The sequence below is a fragment of the Pararge aegeria genome, chromosome 4, assembly GCF_905163445.1.
Source record: "Pararge aegeria chromosome 4, ilParAegt1.1, whole genome shotgun sequence".
Taxonomy (NCBI): Eukaryota; Metazoa; Arthropoda; class Insecta; order Lepidoptera; family Nymphalidae; genus Pararge; species Pararge aegeria.
In genome coordinates, this window is record NC_053183.1 from 13296192 (window position 1) to 13314215 (window position 18024).

At 35.8% G+C, this 18024-nt stretch overlaps 1 protein-coding gene across 13 annotated transcripts in view; it reads right to left on the minus strand.

The window, feature by feature from the left end:
* LOC120637619 (TLD domain-containing protein 2) overlaps positions 1 to 18024 on the minus strand; it is a 185805-nt gene that overhangs the window by 60916 nt on the left and 106865 nt on the right. For 7 of the 13 annotated variants that reach the window (XM_039909514.1, XM_039909517.1, XM_039909523.1 and 4 more), the window contains 4 exons: positions 11053 to 11115; positions 9206 to 9303; positions 713 to 774; positions 117 to 252 (listed from right to left, as the gene is read on the minus strand). In XM_039909514.1, coding sequence (XP_039765448.1) covers positions 117 to 252; positions 713 to 774; positions 9206 to 9303; positions 11053 to 11115 — 359 coding nt within the window. Of the gene's footprint in view, positions 1 to 116; positions 253 to 712; positions 775 to 9205; positions 9304 to 11052; positions 11116 to 13811; positions 13965 to 18024 lie in introns of those variants that run through there. The other 6 variants (XM_039909515.1, XM_039909519.1, XM_039909513.1 and 3 more) reach the window with 3 other exon arrangements.

Here is an 18024-nt window from a genome sequence, read left to right on the forward strand (position 1 = left end):
GTAAATTTTAACTAAACGTTAAATGTTTGGATAATCGAAAACGTTGCACGTTTGCTAGCGTGGAAATCTCATGCTGAGAGTATATATGATGTGAGTGTTAATATAAAATGGCTCACCTTTCCTCTTATCGGGGACTAGAAGCGTCTGTCCTGGAAAGATGAACTGAGTGGCGAGGCGGTTTAGTTTCGTGAGCTCGGAGGGCGTAGTGTCGAAGCGAGCAGCCAGCGACGTGAGAGTGTCACGATCACGGACCTACAACAAAGAAAATACTCGATATGGTATCGTTATTGAGGGAATTTTCCTGATACTTAGTTAAATCCTATCCTAGGTTATTTCCCATTTCAAGTTTTGACATGGAACGCCTTCCATATCCTTAATACTAGGCAAATTAATAAACGAGTATTTTAGATTTAGATTGCGAATTTCGCCAAAGATTAAACATTTATTATAAGTACCTATTGTACGAGATAAATGAGCTATTGGCACTTGCGAATTGTTCAACCTCGAATTAGGGGTTACTCAACTTTTTCACAAAGTACCTAAAAAAACTTTACATACTTTTCGTGCTAAATATGTTTTATTATTACAGTAAATTGTTATTATAAACAATTATATAGTTTTTAAATAAATAAGCATCATGGAGCTATTTATTGTTAAATTCTAATATCGACAATGTTTTATTCTATAAAACAGAACGTGGAAAAACACTTACTGTATATGTCATAGTTTTTATGGGTGTTGGTGGAGGCAGCCTCTTGCTCTGTTCGTCTTCATCTGCAACAAAGAAAAAAAAATGAAAAATGTAGGTAGGTAGGTAGGTAAGTAGGTTTAGGTAGGTAAGGTAGGGTAACTATTTACTTATACACTCAGTCCCACTATCTCAAAACAACATAACACTAAGCCTGATAAGGTCGCGGATGTATTAGTTAATAGTGAAATAAAATAAAAGTTAAAAAACTAGAATAAGACGATGGGAAAACTCAAAGTGGGCTAAAAAAAACTGAAAAAAAGTTCCCATTAATAATTTGAACCCTCTATTTAATAACAATGAACAAATAGGTATATTCGGTGGTGAAGGGTTTATTTATTTATTGTTATTTATACTCTTTATTTGCACACAAATAAAAATACACAAGAAGAATAAAAAAACACAGACAGAAGCAGTATACAAAAGGCGGCCTTATCGCTTTGTAGCGATCACTTCCAGGCAACCTTAGGATAAGGAAAACAAAAGGATACCATACAGCAGTTTGTGCATATTAAAAAAAATATATACTAATAACTACATACTAATACTTGAAGTAGATTACACAAATAAAATAATACTATAATATAATAAATATTAAAAATAATAATAATAATAAAGTAATATATACTTTAACATATCATAAATACATTAATAACAGTAAATACAATTGCAAGTCGTCTTTAATGTAAACTATAGTGGTTTTTGACATCTTTCTTAAATATATAAAGTGACTTAGACTGCCTTATGTCCATTGGGAGCGCCATCCATCCGTCCATTTAATTTTTTTTTCACTTCGTATTAACTTCCTACTTTCGCTAAGTAACGTTTAGTAGTTAGCTTTTGGCATTTATTTTTCAGTCACTGGTGTTGGCGTCCCAGAATAAAATACCGAACAGGTATATAAATCAACAAGTTCAGTATCTAGAATATGGAAAATGTTATGAGCACCTAACTAAAAGTAACTTTATAAAATTATTTAGATATAACACAGTACGTAAGCCTACCTATCTTATTCTGGTAAACAAAGCTCATAAAACTTTCAAGAAAAGTTCATATAAATGTTAATACATTATACGTAACTTTTTTATTTCTTCTATGTTAAGTTGATATTACTTTTCTCATGCAAAATATGATAATAATTTAGGTAAAAGAATATATTTTTATTACTGCATGAAGCACCAAAGTGTTTTTTGTAACTAAAAATTGTTTCAAGACAAATATCGAAATATCGACTGACCTAGTTATTAGTTAGTGCTTAAATTTTAAGCATTATTGATGCGATTGAATCGATCATTCGATTGAATCGCATCAAAATATGATAATGATAAGTATGGATAAATTAAATTAAAGGTATGGCAAGAGATTGAATCCCAGCACGCGTACCTATAACTTTTCTAATTAATACCTTTTTAAATAAATATATTACAAAATATAAAACATTAATGTTCTTCACACAAACATTTTCCAGTTGTGGAAATCGAACCCACGGCCTTGGACTCAGAAAGCAGGGTTGCTGCCCACTATCGGCCGTCAAAAAGTTATGTTCGTTTTAAGTGTAATCTTATCGATCCATTACTGAGCCACGACAGGGCACGGACAGGGGTTAAGGCCGTAATCCACCACGCTGGCCCAGTGCGGTTTGGTGGATTCCACATACCTTTGAGAACGTTATGTAGAACTCTCAGGCATGCCGGTTTCCTCACGATGTTTTCCACCACCGTCGAAGCAAGTTTTTTTAATTACTTAAATATAACTAAGAAAAGTTAGATGTGCGTGCTGGGATTCGATCTCGACCCCCCGAAAGTGAAGTCGACCTCCTACGACGTGTTTCCCCCACCGTTTAAGCAAGTGTTATATAATTTCCCAATTTCATAACGCACATACCGTGCGTGCACACACAGGCTCGTGCCGGGGATCGTACTCGTTCTCTCCGAAAGTGACTATCACCGCCTTGTTTAACAGCGTAACATCATCACTATCAAAGCCTATAACAGTCCACTGCCTAAAGGCCTCTCGCGATTAGAACATATCCTAATAATCACCACGCTGGGCAGACGAGTTGGTGATCGCAGTATTAGCATGGAGTACGCTTCTGCGCTTCTCCGTTATATTCCCACCATCCCCTCGTACGACATCAGCGGGAAGAGGACGGTTGATAGCAACTGTATTTTAAATGGCCATCACCACATGGCTAATGGCTAATATTTAATAACATTAACGTGATTTATTACACATCCAAGAATGAGAAAGTGATAGATAGGCGATTAGTAATCCAATTCGAAAGCAATTATCATCCAATAGGAGCTAAAGGTCACGTGTTTGGTTTAGGACAACTATTGGCAGTGGCGGCAAATCAATATCTCTACTATGTTGCTAATGTTTGCAATGCCTCGGACCCGCCGTTCGCTGCATAATGAAGTTCGGTCGATAGGCAGTTGGCAGGCTTGAATTCAACTGAATAAACGTTTCAAAATTCATGATGTGCGGCAACAGACATCGGTTTCCGATACAAAGGGTACCGTGAATTTTTTTTACAATAGAAGTTACGGAAAATATTCTCTATTCATACATCTACCGAGTACATATTTGAATCGTATCATAATTTATGCTTGTTCCTATAAAAAAAGGAATTTGGACTACTCAGGAGGCCGGTAAACGCAGCGTTTGTCGACCTTCAACGAGGTGTACAGACATCAAGCGAGTCTCCGGAAGCTGTTGGAAATAATTCCTTTTCATAAGCAGCGGCCAGTATCGTAGATCCAGCAGAGGACGTGAAATGGTTGTAATAATAATGATGACGTAGGGTGCGTTTTCGACGTCTTTGATTTTGCCTTATCAAAGAACTGTTTAGTCTATGGACCAGGGCTTCACAACCTGGGCACCGCGTAAAAAGTACAGAAGTAGCCGCGAGGCGCTCTATTTGGTTCTGGTTTGTTCAGCGGTGTAACCAACAAGTACCTACCTATCTATTTTACTAGCTGAGCCACTTTGGTGACAAGTTTTTTGACTTGTATGTGCGCCGCTGGTTTAATAAGATCGGTAACTCCTGGTAAGAACAGTCAACAGATCAAGTTGGTATGACTATTTTTGGAATAATCGCTATGCTATATTAACCGTCATTTTCTAAAACCTTTCAATAATCAACAGTAAGTAGCCTTACTAACGAGGGTCCTGACAAGAATACACAAAAGCACTCCAATAATAGGTATATACCATTGTATTTCAGTTGTTATACTTGTAATATAATTTCTATTTACTCCATTTTATACATTACGACTATTTGATACTAGCTTTGTTCATCATTGACCATTGTATACTTAGCTACAGTCCGATTCAAAATTGATGTCGTCTCGGAATTTAGCTGCGAGTGTAGCTTCGCGCAGGTAATCAACTACATTGTCTCGCTGATAACGAATATTGAATTGTGCGCATTGAAACGCACGAAGTTTGTGATATCATAAAATTTGAATCGGACTATATTCAGACTCAAATGTACGAAACATTTAAGGCAGTCTACAGTATGCAAGCTATCGCTATTCCAAATTTAATCAAGATCGGATTAGCTGTTAAGGCGTGCAAGTGTTTTTTTAATCCCACGAAATTGATTTCTGATTGCAATTATGGGATGAAGAGTATCTAATATCCGTGTCTCCAGGAGGATACACGAGAAATGTTTGAAGATAGCATTTAAAAATAATCTGTAAGGACTTACTGAAGTTCTACAGATAATTGCTATAAACGAATTATTCAAGAAACCCGAACAAAATATAGATATTCTTTGTTGCGTTGTTCGCGCAATAAATGAAGTAACATGCACTTGGGCACTTGGCACTGTACTGAAACAAGCAAAATAGCATGCGGCGCCAAATAGGTCATTTGTGGACTTATTCCACTTAATACTTGACATAATGCCAATAAATTGTGTTTACAGCCCTTCATTGATTACTGTAGAGGGCAAAACAATATGCAAGATTTTTCTATTCGAAAGAGTTCAAGTAAACAGGGAAATTTTCGGAAAATAATATTACAGCCTAAATAAGCCTTTTTTTATTCCTGTAAATTAACTATACATATGCACTATGTTGACATAGTTCAGTTTAAAATTATTACAGTATCTTTCTTCATTAGCGTAACTCTGCCCTACTCACACTTTGCTTCAATTAAATTACGAGGTAGACCCTTAAAATGTGGATACTTTAAAACTATACTTATAGTTGAACTTTTATGAAATATGGCTATGAATAATACTTTATTTATTACCACCTAAGCAGGTGTTATTTCTTTCATCAATCTCTTAAGTTCAACAATAATTGACTGAGTTCAATTAACTGATATGTCCTCTAAATAAATCGAAACACTGTAATATATTTAAACGATAAAATATAGGTAAACCAAAGCAGTCATAAAACCATAATGTTCAAAATTTAAATGCTTATTACATTGTAATTTCATTTCCAGGAATAATAATTAATAATGTTTATTCGGGCCTAAAATTATACTATTTCGTTCGTAATTCTGTTTATGACATCAGTTTTGCATTCCATCTGGATATACCTCCTAAATAAACTCGTTAGTCATGGCCGGAGTCATAAATCATCATTGAATTAAATCGCAATAACGAGCATCCTAATATCGTCACTGAAAACGTTAAGCGACGACATGAACAACAAAAATAAGATACTTTGATATATTTAGCTTTTACAGATCTTTTATGTACATTTCTCAAACTCTAACTCTAAAGGAAGGAAATTTGACACATTAAGAGATATGGTGCCGGAGACGTTTTCAGAAATTAGATGGACAATCCATCGCATGAGCATCTACGTATTAAAGGAGCTTAAAATAGAGCAGAGACTCTCGCTACCAGTCCAAACGCGAATTCATAAGTTCTTTGGCCACATCACAAGGAAGAAAGATACCATTGAATATCTGGCGGTTCAAAATCAAGTCGAAGGTACGCTTCCACGTGGTCAATCCTCAAATAGATCGTGGATGTACGTATTTAATCAGATCTGGCATTTGTTCCTCCATTACTGAATGTTTCACAATGCTATCGAAAAAAGCCACTTTCATCATCATCATCATTATGTCAACCCATTTCCGACCCAATTCAGGGAAGAGGTTGAGGCCGTATTCACGACGCTGGCCCAGTGCGCATTGGCAGACTTGAAAGTAGTTTTCCGTAGTTAACTTAAAAACGACAGTCACAATAATCAATAATTCGTGAATATTTTGTTAGTTTTTAGATTTTTGCTTTATAGCTAATGCTCGATTCAGATTAAATAGAACGCCTGTGGGTGACGGTGAATTTCCAGATACTTTTGTAGAAAAACATTGTCTTGGAGTAGTTTTCGAGAGCAATTGACAAGTCTCAGTTGATTGATAGCGGACCGTTCGATCAATCTTGTTTAATAAACCTTCGCATTAATTATTGTGGCTGATCTCAACAAGTTTTAATATCGCAACAATTCCTCGATACAAAGTTTTTTTTTTTATGATACTATATAATTTTGAAACATGGTTTGGCTAATTTCACCGGCATAGATAAGAATAACGCTTTTGTATAGCAACATTCTGGCGAACGTTTAGCACTATACATTTCTACACAGACGTAATAATTGGTGGACCAAGTCGATGATCAGCAAGTAACTTATAAACAGAGCAACACACTGCACGGAATGCCAGGAACACGTCCATCGAAGGGCATTTTGTAGGCTTACGATACGGGCGGCAGCCCGGTGTCCATCAACTAAAGTCATAGGTTTACACCTAGCCTTTTATTCCGGATATAACACCAGTAACCACCAGACCAAAACAAAGCATTGCTGCATGGTGGCAGAATTAAGTATGGCGATAGTAATTCCCGGGACGAGATCTGTCACAAAAAAACTCTACTAGCTTTTAACTCTACAAAATAAGACTTACTGTAATTTGTGTGCCGATTTAACGAAAGCAATCATCGTATGCTGTTGTCCTTGAGTAAGTTAATGTGGACCCACTTTACGAGCTTATTTATTACACCAATTTGATGTGTATGAATCAATATCTTTTGTCACTTGCGTTGTTTACCCGATCTGTCGCGGTTTAAGATGACCTATGATGATATGCCCTCACGTTTTTACATTTGCGTTCTCATAGGTCCACCGCGAGTTTCGCGTACACTGCACCCATTTGTCATATTTTGTACGTGTCAATATTGAACAATGTAGATATAGATACGTTACTCAAAATCGTGATTCTTCTGGTCATTTTTCAAGCGATGGCAGCAATGCTTGTCAGAAACAGATGCCGGTATGATAGATATCATATTTTATCATATCAACATTGCAGTTCACAATTCTACTTAGTGGCTTGGTTTGGAGATGCTTGATACAATGGTACTCACCGTCAGATCGCCCTTATGCCCGTTTTCACTAACGACGGACAGGGCAATGTCTAAATATAACGCTGAATCTAAGGAGATTCCCAGGCAAACATAAACCTTTCACTTTCACAGGGCACGGCTCTCCTCTTAGAATGAGAAGTATTTGAGCAGCAGTCTACCACGCTGGCTAAGTGATACATTAACTGCTTAAATTAAAAAAAAAAAAACGCGCGTACCTCCGAAAGCTTAGAGGTGCGTGCCGAGATTGAGATCGGTTCTCCAGAAATGGAGCCGAAGCCCTAACCACTTACGGATATCACTGCTACGATAAATGATACGGTGCTAAGACATGGTATTCCAATCAGGCAAATCAAACACATCTTGGCCCGGCTTAAATTGTTTCAAGATATCAGATTTAATCGACGTTTACGATTTGAAGGGTAGGACGTAAAAGTAACTGGTTTATTATACTATTGCAAATTTACGAGGAGACTTTCTAATAATTTTAAATCACGTGTTGCAACTCGTAAGTATTATAGTACCTATTATTATAAGGAGCATAACATTTACAACATGACGCTTGCTTGAGCAATGAATGATTTGGAAATAAAGGGCACTTTAGACTGTATTTAGAACTGTGAACGTCACTCAAATGCCTATGTACTGACAATCTAATCTTACGATAATATATAAAATAATTGAAAATGCTCATGTGTCATGCAAAAATTCACTAATTAATCGTTAAAACATGACATATTGCGAGAGATTTGCTTTTATACAGCGAGGAGTTCAATCCTTATTTAAGAAACCTCTGTGTCAGCAAAGCCATTTAAAAGTTAAACGTACAAGGCAAACCGTCACAAATAAAAAAAAAAAGTAGAGATTTATTCATATTAGACGGGAACATGGATTAATATTGCCAAAAAGTCATTAAAACCTACGAATAATTAAATCTTCCTCTTGGAAGTTGGTAGAAAAGTAAACAACTGTCAGTTCGTATTAAGAACTAGGAAGAGAGTTGGTTCGCGAGTGCGTCACTGCAATCATACGTAGAATCTGAATATAATTTTCGTTCGAAGTATAAAGTGTAATTAATATATTTTATTTTTATCGTCTTTCAAAAAAAAACTTAAAAATTGAATCGGAATAGTTAATCACGCTCTGACAGAGCGTGATTAGCTATTCCGAAGTAATTTTTTGAAAGGTACTCTCAGTTGGTGTGGGAGGAAGTCAGTTATGTGCAGTGTGCACATAACTGACGTTATACCAAATTTACTTCTAAGAGCCTAGAAGTTCGAAAGGGAAGGAAAGGAGTCAACACTATATTTATACTATTTACTATAGTTTTTTACGTACACTTGTAGGAAAACCAAATATAACTTAAATTTGATATAATTAATACTAACCGACAGGATTTGAACCTGCGACTCTCTCGCAATCGCATTCTGAGTGCTTTACGACTAAGCGACGGCTCTCATTTCACCGAAATTAATATATACCCTCTTTATCAGTCTTATAGCGACTGTAGCGCCATCTAGTAGGTGACTTTGCAGTTTCGACCTATTTTTCAAAGGTCCATATTACTGTATATACCAACACCTGTTTAAACTTCAACTGATACAAGCTTCGTCTGGAGTAGGCATTGCGAATCACGAGTTCCCGGTTTCCCGATTCCCGTGTGATTCCAAGTATTGTTTAATGTGTTTTGCTACTAAGGAATTCGTAGTACCAGCCCTTAGTTACAAAATGGGAGCTTCCACGTGCCTCGGAGAGCAAGCTAAACTTTCGGTGCAGGTTAACTAAAATATTGTAATAAAATTAATTCGAGCAGGTTGGTGGGTCTATGCTCTAAATTCCTCTTCTTCTATGAAACAGGAAGTCTGTGGGTCAGTCGGCTTATTGTGCTCTTCAACGCACATAAACTTCAGACTGCAAAACTATATCTCTACTTAGTACATAACAGAATCGCTATCGGCATCCGTTCATCCGCTAACTCCTTTTAAAGTTTTCCGCTATTTTCACCATCGTTTCGTTAGACGAAGCGGGACGGAACGCTGGTATATCTTTAAAATAATATTATAAGTCATGCTCACCTTTATGTACCGCGTCGAACCTTCCCTCCACTTTGGAGCGCAGGGAATCCAGGTCGAATGGCGCGGCGAAGCCATGATCGACGGAGCGACTTTTCGACCTGAAACATTCATAATACACTTGTTAGCTTTGTGTCATTGGTACAAATGGCTTATTCTCAATATCGAAATGTTTTCGAGTACGTAAACCGGTAACTTGTAAATAGTTAGAACCTCAGGTGATTGTGTCATGTTCGGAAAAATATATTGAGTAGGCTATCTTATCGTAATATCTCTGCGTTTAAAACATAATCAAAATTCCGTTTTATTTTTCCTGGATCACTTTCTATTCGAAATTTATTAATCTATCTATCTATTTTTATATTAATAGCGGGCAAATGAGCAAGTGGGTCTCCTAATGGTAAAAAAAATTGCAAGGGCGCGGTAGTAGAGATTTTTTCTAATCCCACGGGAACAGTCTTAGGGTGTTTTTCCAAGATAAAAAGACCTCGAATCACATGTCCATCTCCAAGATACCAGCTACGTCTATGATACAATTCGTCAAGAGTGTTCGAGCCGAGATGTATAGCATAGATAACAACAAACAGACAGACAGACTGTCACATTATTTATAGTATATTATTAATTGTACCCTGGTCAAAACCCCTGTGCCCGCCACGCTATAAATACTTATAAGTTGGTTCTTCTCAACAAATATCAGTGAGTCCTTTTTTTCCATGTCAATTTTTTCTAAATTGATTTTGGTGTAAAAAGTCACTTTATTAATTTTTTTTTCTCAAGTATTAAAAAAAAAAGTAAAATAAGTAAAAACTAATTAAGTAAAAGGTAATTTTCTTTATGCATGTAACAATATTGAAAATCATTATTTTTTAAGAATTAAAATCATACAACGTAAAACTAAAAAATTAACAATTGATTTTTCATCATTATTTAAGTGTTCAGATCATACTATTACTATTACATTATTTTTAGAAATTATTCACATACATAATTTTATGTTTCATTAATCCATTGTAAACCAGTCATTTAATTAACCTTATGTTTTCCATACATAAGGTTAACTAACTGACTTGTTAGTTGAGCACTGTCTATATAGATCATAGGAAAAAAAACGTACTAAAAGTCTCATAAACAATCCACATTTAAATATAATGAGGATTAAAATTAGCTGAAGACGAGGAGAATAAAATTTTGGGACAGGCCGAAGTAATGGCTGCTTTGACGATCGCGAGTGACGCGAGTCTGTTAAAAAAACTGTATGTGACTGCACGAATAATTGGCATGTGTTGAGAGAAAATTCCATAAATAGCTCTTACGGCACTGGTTTAAATAAACAACCGGACCGAATCGTCTTTCGTTAACTTATCTGTAAGGCATTGTACATTAGCAGCGCATCAATACTTTAGGCACACGATTACTATCTAATTAAATCAATCATGGATATTGAAAGTAGAGCAGACAGTAATCAGCGGTTAAGCCATATATGCGATTTCGATTTAAATAATGTACTTAAATATTACGCAGCAAATACTATAAATCATAGACGTACGCGATGAAATGTATGCCTTAGCACTAGGAAAACGGTTAAAAAAAATTAAGTGAAAACATGTTGAATAATTGAAGACTTAATATATCTAATCTAAATTGCAAATACTCGACTAATTATGAGCAATAACAATGACAGCGTGGTAACTATCTAAATAAAGCACGAAACAAACAGTGTCCGGGTTGGAAACAGACTGAAAACTTTTAGTTTTTCCGAAACTAGGTATATTCCGTTTCAAAAAAAAGCTCCCGAAATAGGCTCTGTGTTTCATGCTTACAGTTATATAGGAAAATGAAAACTTTACCTTTTGTAGGACTGGTCAATGCTTTCGGCACTCCGGGATAGCTGCTGCGAAGCTCGCCTAGACCTGCATGCAACACAACCAAGGGCTAGCACAGGCGACACATGCAAACAACATCTAGTCATGCCACTCAGACAATATTAAAACAACGCTTTATTATCGCAACTTCCTACAACGAAGGAAGTACTTATAGTCGGAATGACAATAAAATTAAAAATGTCGAGACGCACTTAAGAGCTGAATATATTGGCTGAGTAGCAAATTCTAGAAATTATGCATTGGCCAAATAAATAAAACGTTTACGTCCGGTAGTAGCGATATCAATAAAGTACAGGGACGCTTGTCCAATGCATAACATTCATAAAATGTGTGGCAAAAATTATAGCTACGTGATAAAATGGAAGTAGGTACTATAACAAAAATAAATAATACTATGCAAAATAAAGTAACACCACATGGCAAATAAATATAAAATATCATGCATTCGAATGTAAATAATACGTTTTTATTACGGTCAATTTAATATCAATAATAACTATTTAAACTAGGTGATAATATTTTTTCATATGGAATTTTTATTCTATAGAACTGTGTCTCTGGTATTTAGATACGAGTAAATTTCAGTTTAGATGGCGTTGACACCACTGGAAAACTGCACTAAGTCAGCCACCTTTTTTTGGTAATGCATGCCATCTGCCAGATTACACTAGTTGATCGGCAGTTTTGATAAACATATTTCAACTTTAACAGACCTGCATTCTGCAGTTGTCTTGCAGATCATATGCAAAGTTAAAGCTCGCGCATATTAAACAGAACACCCAACAACTAGCATGCTGTAGCAGGATCTCTATGGCTTAATGCCATTATTCTTATTAGTTATATTATACTAGCTATATTATTGTAATTTCGCGCCATTAAACAATAGATTTATAAAAAGCGGCCAATGTCGTGCTACCTCTTTTACACAACATACTGACACTCATTTATAGTGCGAATTAAAAATAAATGCTAATCCATGGAAAACAGGGTTATAGCATGCTAGCACAGTGTACTGCTGAATCTATACTGGTTTATGTTAGACTTAGCAGTGATAAGCTCTATGCTCGGAGTGTGTATAGGATAAAAGAATAACAAACAGCTATACTTTTTATCAGCGCAATGCTTACAGCATTACTCGGTAATCCTCGTGAGAGATTTAGCGTAACACATGTCAAATATTTTGCATACCTACTGGCCAAACTGGTTTTTATGTACAACGACACGCGTTTGGCTGCAATTACAATTGATGGGAATTAATAATTGTAGTCCAAGATTAAACGTTCTTTTGTATACAAAAAATACCTATTTATGTATTGTTCTCTTATAATTGGAACTGCGGTTTTGATCATAAGCTTTATGTTAATGAAAAGAATGCTACAAAAACGTGATTTTCAAAGGATCTTATTCTTATACACTGTGGCTTATACCTATAATATATAGAGCTAAACGAAGTAGAAATAAAATCGACCAAATGCATAATCAGGAGATTAGTAATCTCAAGAGCAGGGTTACTAAAGAAGAGTAGCATAGATCACGGAAGACTCAAAGGGCAGATGAAAAGATAGGATACTATAATTCAAAATTCAGTAGATTTTTAAATTATAGTATCCTAGCTTTTCATCCTTAATAAAAACAATTTTTAAGACGGAATTTTTGCCTTAGAGAGTATAGAATTAGAAAAAAAGAAGAATTAGATAACCTAAAACGAGTCATAGGTAACAATTTGAATATCCATATATTCACCAGAACGTGGTACATGTGCATAGATATAGAAATATGTAAATACATACATGTATATTTACATAGATTTGCCTAAATGCAAAACGAGACAAGAATGTGGAATGTTTCTCCAGTAGCGGTCGTCCAGTGTTTGAGATTACAACGACGATGTAAATCAAAGGGATTATGTTTGGGTTACACATTCAAAGTAGGTAAAAATTATCATATTCTATCTAGATTACAATGTGGTTTCTGAAAATCAATAATTTATAATGTAGATAATTTAAGCACGGCTGATAATGAAATAGGTATCTAGATATTATATTGCCTGTTATATAAACGTACGCAAAGCACGAAAATTTATTGCGACCTATTTTATTAGATATTTCATATACGAACAGTCATATTAATACAGAGTAATTAAGATTATGTCATCTTGTTTACATTTGCCGTGCCAGTAGGTGCTCCGGAAGAGACTTTTATAACATTAATTACTGGATGTTTAAAAATGTTATGCGACAAAAACAACACAATATTTAAAAATTAAAATATAAATGGGCTTGGAAAAATAAAAACATCATTGCGAAAAGATGGCATCGAAATATTTAGAACCTTACATAATACTAGGCATAACGGTGGAACAGTTATACAGTGTTTTGTCACATTTCAACCGACAGCACTTTTCAAATGCCAGAGCTTGAAGCAAGCTGCATAACTATTCTGACCGACGCTATCCCAACATTTGTAAAGCCTTAAATGTATGAAACCTTCAATTAATTTATAATTCATAGGCTTTAAAATAGAATGGTGCAATCGCGTGTAGGTACTTAAGAAAAAAAACTTAGTGAAATATCAAAATTTATAACAAATTTGAAATAGCGATGAATTGTTGTAATATTGATCGATAAAATGCAATTTTTATGATAATATGTAATCTATATAAAATAAATTGAGTTCGCAAATCTAATTAATTTGAAGCAAAGAAAGAAAAAAATGGTGTTTACCAATTTATCCTGAAATACTCTATTATAGCTGTCATGAATCTAAATTTCACTACACACCTCACTAACTCCAATTGCGATTCCGTGAAATATAAACAAACCAGACAGAATATTAAACTATGATTTATCAAGTATAAGCGAAACACAGCGTCTAACTTGGAACGATTTAAGCTCCTTATTATATAAATGTTTCGTAATCGGCTTAACTAGAACTCGACCCCAGAGGGATATGAGAAGCCATTTATAAGTGGCCCGCGACGTTTCGTGTGATCTTTACTGTACGGTTAAAGTGTGCATGTGTGAAGAGATCTTGTTAGAGTGGATTTGCTCCAGCTAATCGGAGAAGTGGAAGATGGAGGGCACGTCCTTGACATCTGTCGCGTTCGCACTCCTGTATTTACAAACATCACCGCATTCGCTTTATCACTTGTCTACTTGTTCTCATTAAGATTATTTGCATGGCCTTATCAGAGACATTACTGCCGATTTATGACTCGGTTTAGAACGGAAAACAATCCGATAAGTTATTATTAGCAAAGAAACAATTTTTTATCTGACTGAAAATTCTTGTAAACAGTTTTTACTGCATTTTCTGAAAAAATGGTAAGTACTAGTTATACATTTTGCAAGTGTAGAGCTGTAAAGCATTTACAAAAGGTAAAGGTAATTATTCTATTTAAGGTTAGCCCTTTACTGCAATCTCCCCTAGTATTAAGTAATGGTGAAGTCCAAGGTAGTAGCGGGCTAACCCGTTAGGGAGTATTTAGGTAGTAGGGCAGCCATTTTCAACCCATACCCCTAATTGGTTTCTACGGGTTATCGAACCGGAACGCCAAATCGCTTAACGCCAGTCTGTGTCAGCAGTGGCACGGCCGAAGTCTCACACCTGACAAGACCAAAGAAAATTCAGAAATTATAAATTCCCGAATTGCCCTGCCGGGAATAAAACCCAAGACCTCCAACTTAAAAACACAGGGCTCACCGCTGCGCCAGGGAGGCCGTCAAATACTCACAAAGATGTAGTCACCTGCCTACTTCAGTACCGTATCCGGTTATATAGGATTCGCGCCAACAACATTAAAGTAGCCCGCGTTACGCTTTTTGTAAAATTTGGCATTGAAGGTTGTTTCTTTAATGACTTGTTTATACCTTTAAATAATGTTATTACAAGCAATTCATTTTGAACCGTTCGTACAAACTGTACTTATCAAAGAAGTTACTGACCTCTCGGATTGCTGGTCGATAACTTTATAATACTTGATGTGGAATGCGGCTTCACTCGTTTGCTTTAGACCCTCAAATAAGTGTGGTGTAACAAATTTGACCGGGTTGCCTATTCGTCTGTTTATCTTTTAATGTGTCATAATAACGCTTAAAAATTTATTACGTACAAATCACTTCAGACGGGACGTAAGTTGTGGGAAAGTAACGCAAAAGTTTGACTGAGATCAGTCCAAGTACGCTCTATAGAACTCAGACTCTCCGGATAAGATACCTTAGATATATTTAACTGCTATAGGCGACAATGGGACCATGCAATCATATTTACATGTCTGCATTAGAACTTCCACGAGCAGCAAAACTGCAATTTTGGAGCCGTTTTACTACTACGAACGCAGATTCTGTGGCTGGGGAATGATTCTTCCTAGACTCTGGGAACCTTTAATATTAAAAAGTTCATTAATCAAGCATACAAACAGTGGCGTGTACTAGGTTTCTTGCCAGGGTATGCATACGGTAGGAAAATTGCATAAATGGCAAAAATCCTCCTCCTACAAGAGTTATTATATCATTTTGGGGTAAACAAAGCTTTTGTGCATGTATGAAGTGCACGCCACTGCATACAGACAACATTTCATAAATTATGTTTAGTATCATGTTTCATTATCTTGTTTTCAATGCAAACTATTCCGGTCACTTTCTTATTCGAACAGTAATTTTCCGTTAAGCGATTTTATCATAATTATTGTTATGTATATGGGGGCCTGCCTAATTAGGTATTTACAATTTAATTCAACTTGTATCACCGCAATGACCTTTAAATGGGATTACAGCACTGATTATTATTAAATATTGTAAGGTTAATAAGAATACTTTTAAACGAGCGCGGAAATATTTTTCGTCTTCTAATTTTTTAGTTGCGACCAGATTATTTTTGAGTTTCATATTTAAATTTGATTTAAACTTGCTTAGTATGCAACCCAACACTTGGGAAATTTTGATTTTCCCACAGGAGACAAGGACATGGAACTCCAAAAACTGCTCAATAAAAAGGGAATAAGAAGTTAGCTGGTTATTATATTATATATGCACTTTAGGCTTATTTTCTCTTAACTTTGCGAGAAATATACACTGAAATCCCACTGAGACCTTTAGTGTTTTTTACAACTTTTCACAACGGCCCCGGCGAATTCATCTGCGTAAAACTTCTGATAAGTTTCCAATACATATTAAGTACTTTCTCCTGATATCTTTAGAAGTATACCCCGACCCACTGCATCGAATATGCCTTCTTTCCTCAAGAATTGAAAAGTTAAGAAAATTACTAAATTAAATATAACTATGTTCTATAGATAGGTACCATATAGCTCTTCCTGACCTAAAAAGGGGTATTTTATAAACTAGCTCGTTGGTCTAGTGGTAGCATGTTCAAGTACTGCTACCAAGGCCCTGTGTTTGAAACCCGGATCGGATCAAAAATTGTTGTCGTTGTTCCATTGAATTGTTCTCAGTATCTGCCTCGGAGTATGGAAATTGGCGGCGTCAACCAATGCGCCTCAGAGAGTAAGTTAATATCATGAATCGTTAAAACAGACGTTAGAGCCCAACAAGCAGCTTTGGAGCCACCACGCTGCTCCAACACACGACTGAGTCCAACAGTGGCACGTGAATAGCCTGACCCAGTTATCGACCTATCGCACACGAACAAAACAAAGATTACTTTTTTGTCTAGATAAGCCATGAGCTCGTAACAGTTAAGTGGCAGTAAAGTGGTCAACAAACTGCTGTTGTGAGGCTATTATTACACAGCTCACTTCACAGTGTTTTCCTTTCCCCGTCGTAACTTTCGTATTCATCGCATGCCCGTGGCAGGGAAACCAGTTTCATAGTGTTCATTTTACTATTGACCGAGGGCTCTTTAACTATGCAACAAATGAATAATTACTATTATTACCTTTTACCTTTGCTCGGAATTTCTTTACGTGATTAAGTAAGAAAAAAGGAGTTCCAGTATTATTATACTGGAACTCCTTTTTTCTTGCCAGTCCAGTAACTCTGTTTATTAACAGAGTTACTGGACTGGCAACTCCGCAATGGAAAACGCAGCGTTGGTGCAACAAGATGAATAGAGATAAACATTGTATCGAGCGAGGAGTCGCTCGATACAAGCGGCACAACAAAACCGTAGCGTAAGGAAATTCCAATGTTTTCTTTCACCATTAAAGCATGTAATATTAAATTGCTAAGAACGCGCATATCTCCGGAAAGAATAAGTTGCGTCCCGGTATCGTACTCGGTTCCCCGTAAAAAGACCGAAGTGCTCACTACTAGGCTTTTTAATAAATAAAAAAAACGTTGGCGACAAATAAACCGCATAGCCACAATAAATGTGGCTGATTTAAATAAGTAATATTGTGTTAAAGGTGTCCGTTACGCCGGATTGTATGACAGATTACTATTAATAATAATGAATACGATACAAATAAGACAATAGGATTTCATTGTTGTTGCATAGTTAGAAATAATAATATGGCATAACACAGCTTGATCCTTTTTATTTATTTTATTTCAACAGCATTATAGGGTAAAAAATAAATGTATACAATACATGTATATAAGGTGCAACGGAATTACGAAATACTGTTTAAGGGTGCATAAGTATATTTTATAAGGAACAAGCGTACCCAGCCCGCTTTGCCGGGCTAGATTTTGCGTTATTTTATTTAAACAATAAACTTACATCATTAAATTTTTAATGTAAGTCTCATAATATATTAAATCATTTATTTCTCTCCGTATTCATTCTCTTCTCGAGCGGGTGAAGATAATTATCTACACCCATGTACACCCAACAATAGAATATCATCATAGTAAATAAAAGCTGTATTTGACAGTTTGACAGTTCAAAAATAGGAGTGCTCCGATCGTCACCAAACTTTACAGGATTACTCGCCAGGTCAATTCGGAGATTCGCTAAAAGTTTCATTGAAATCGT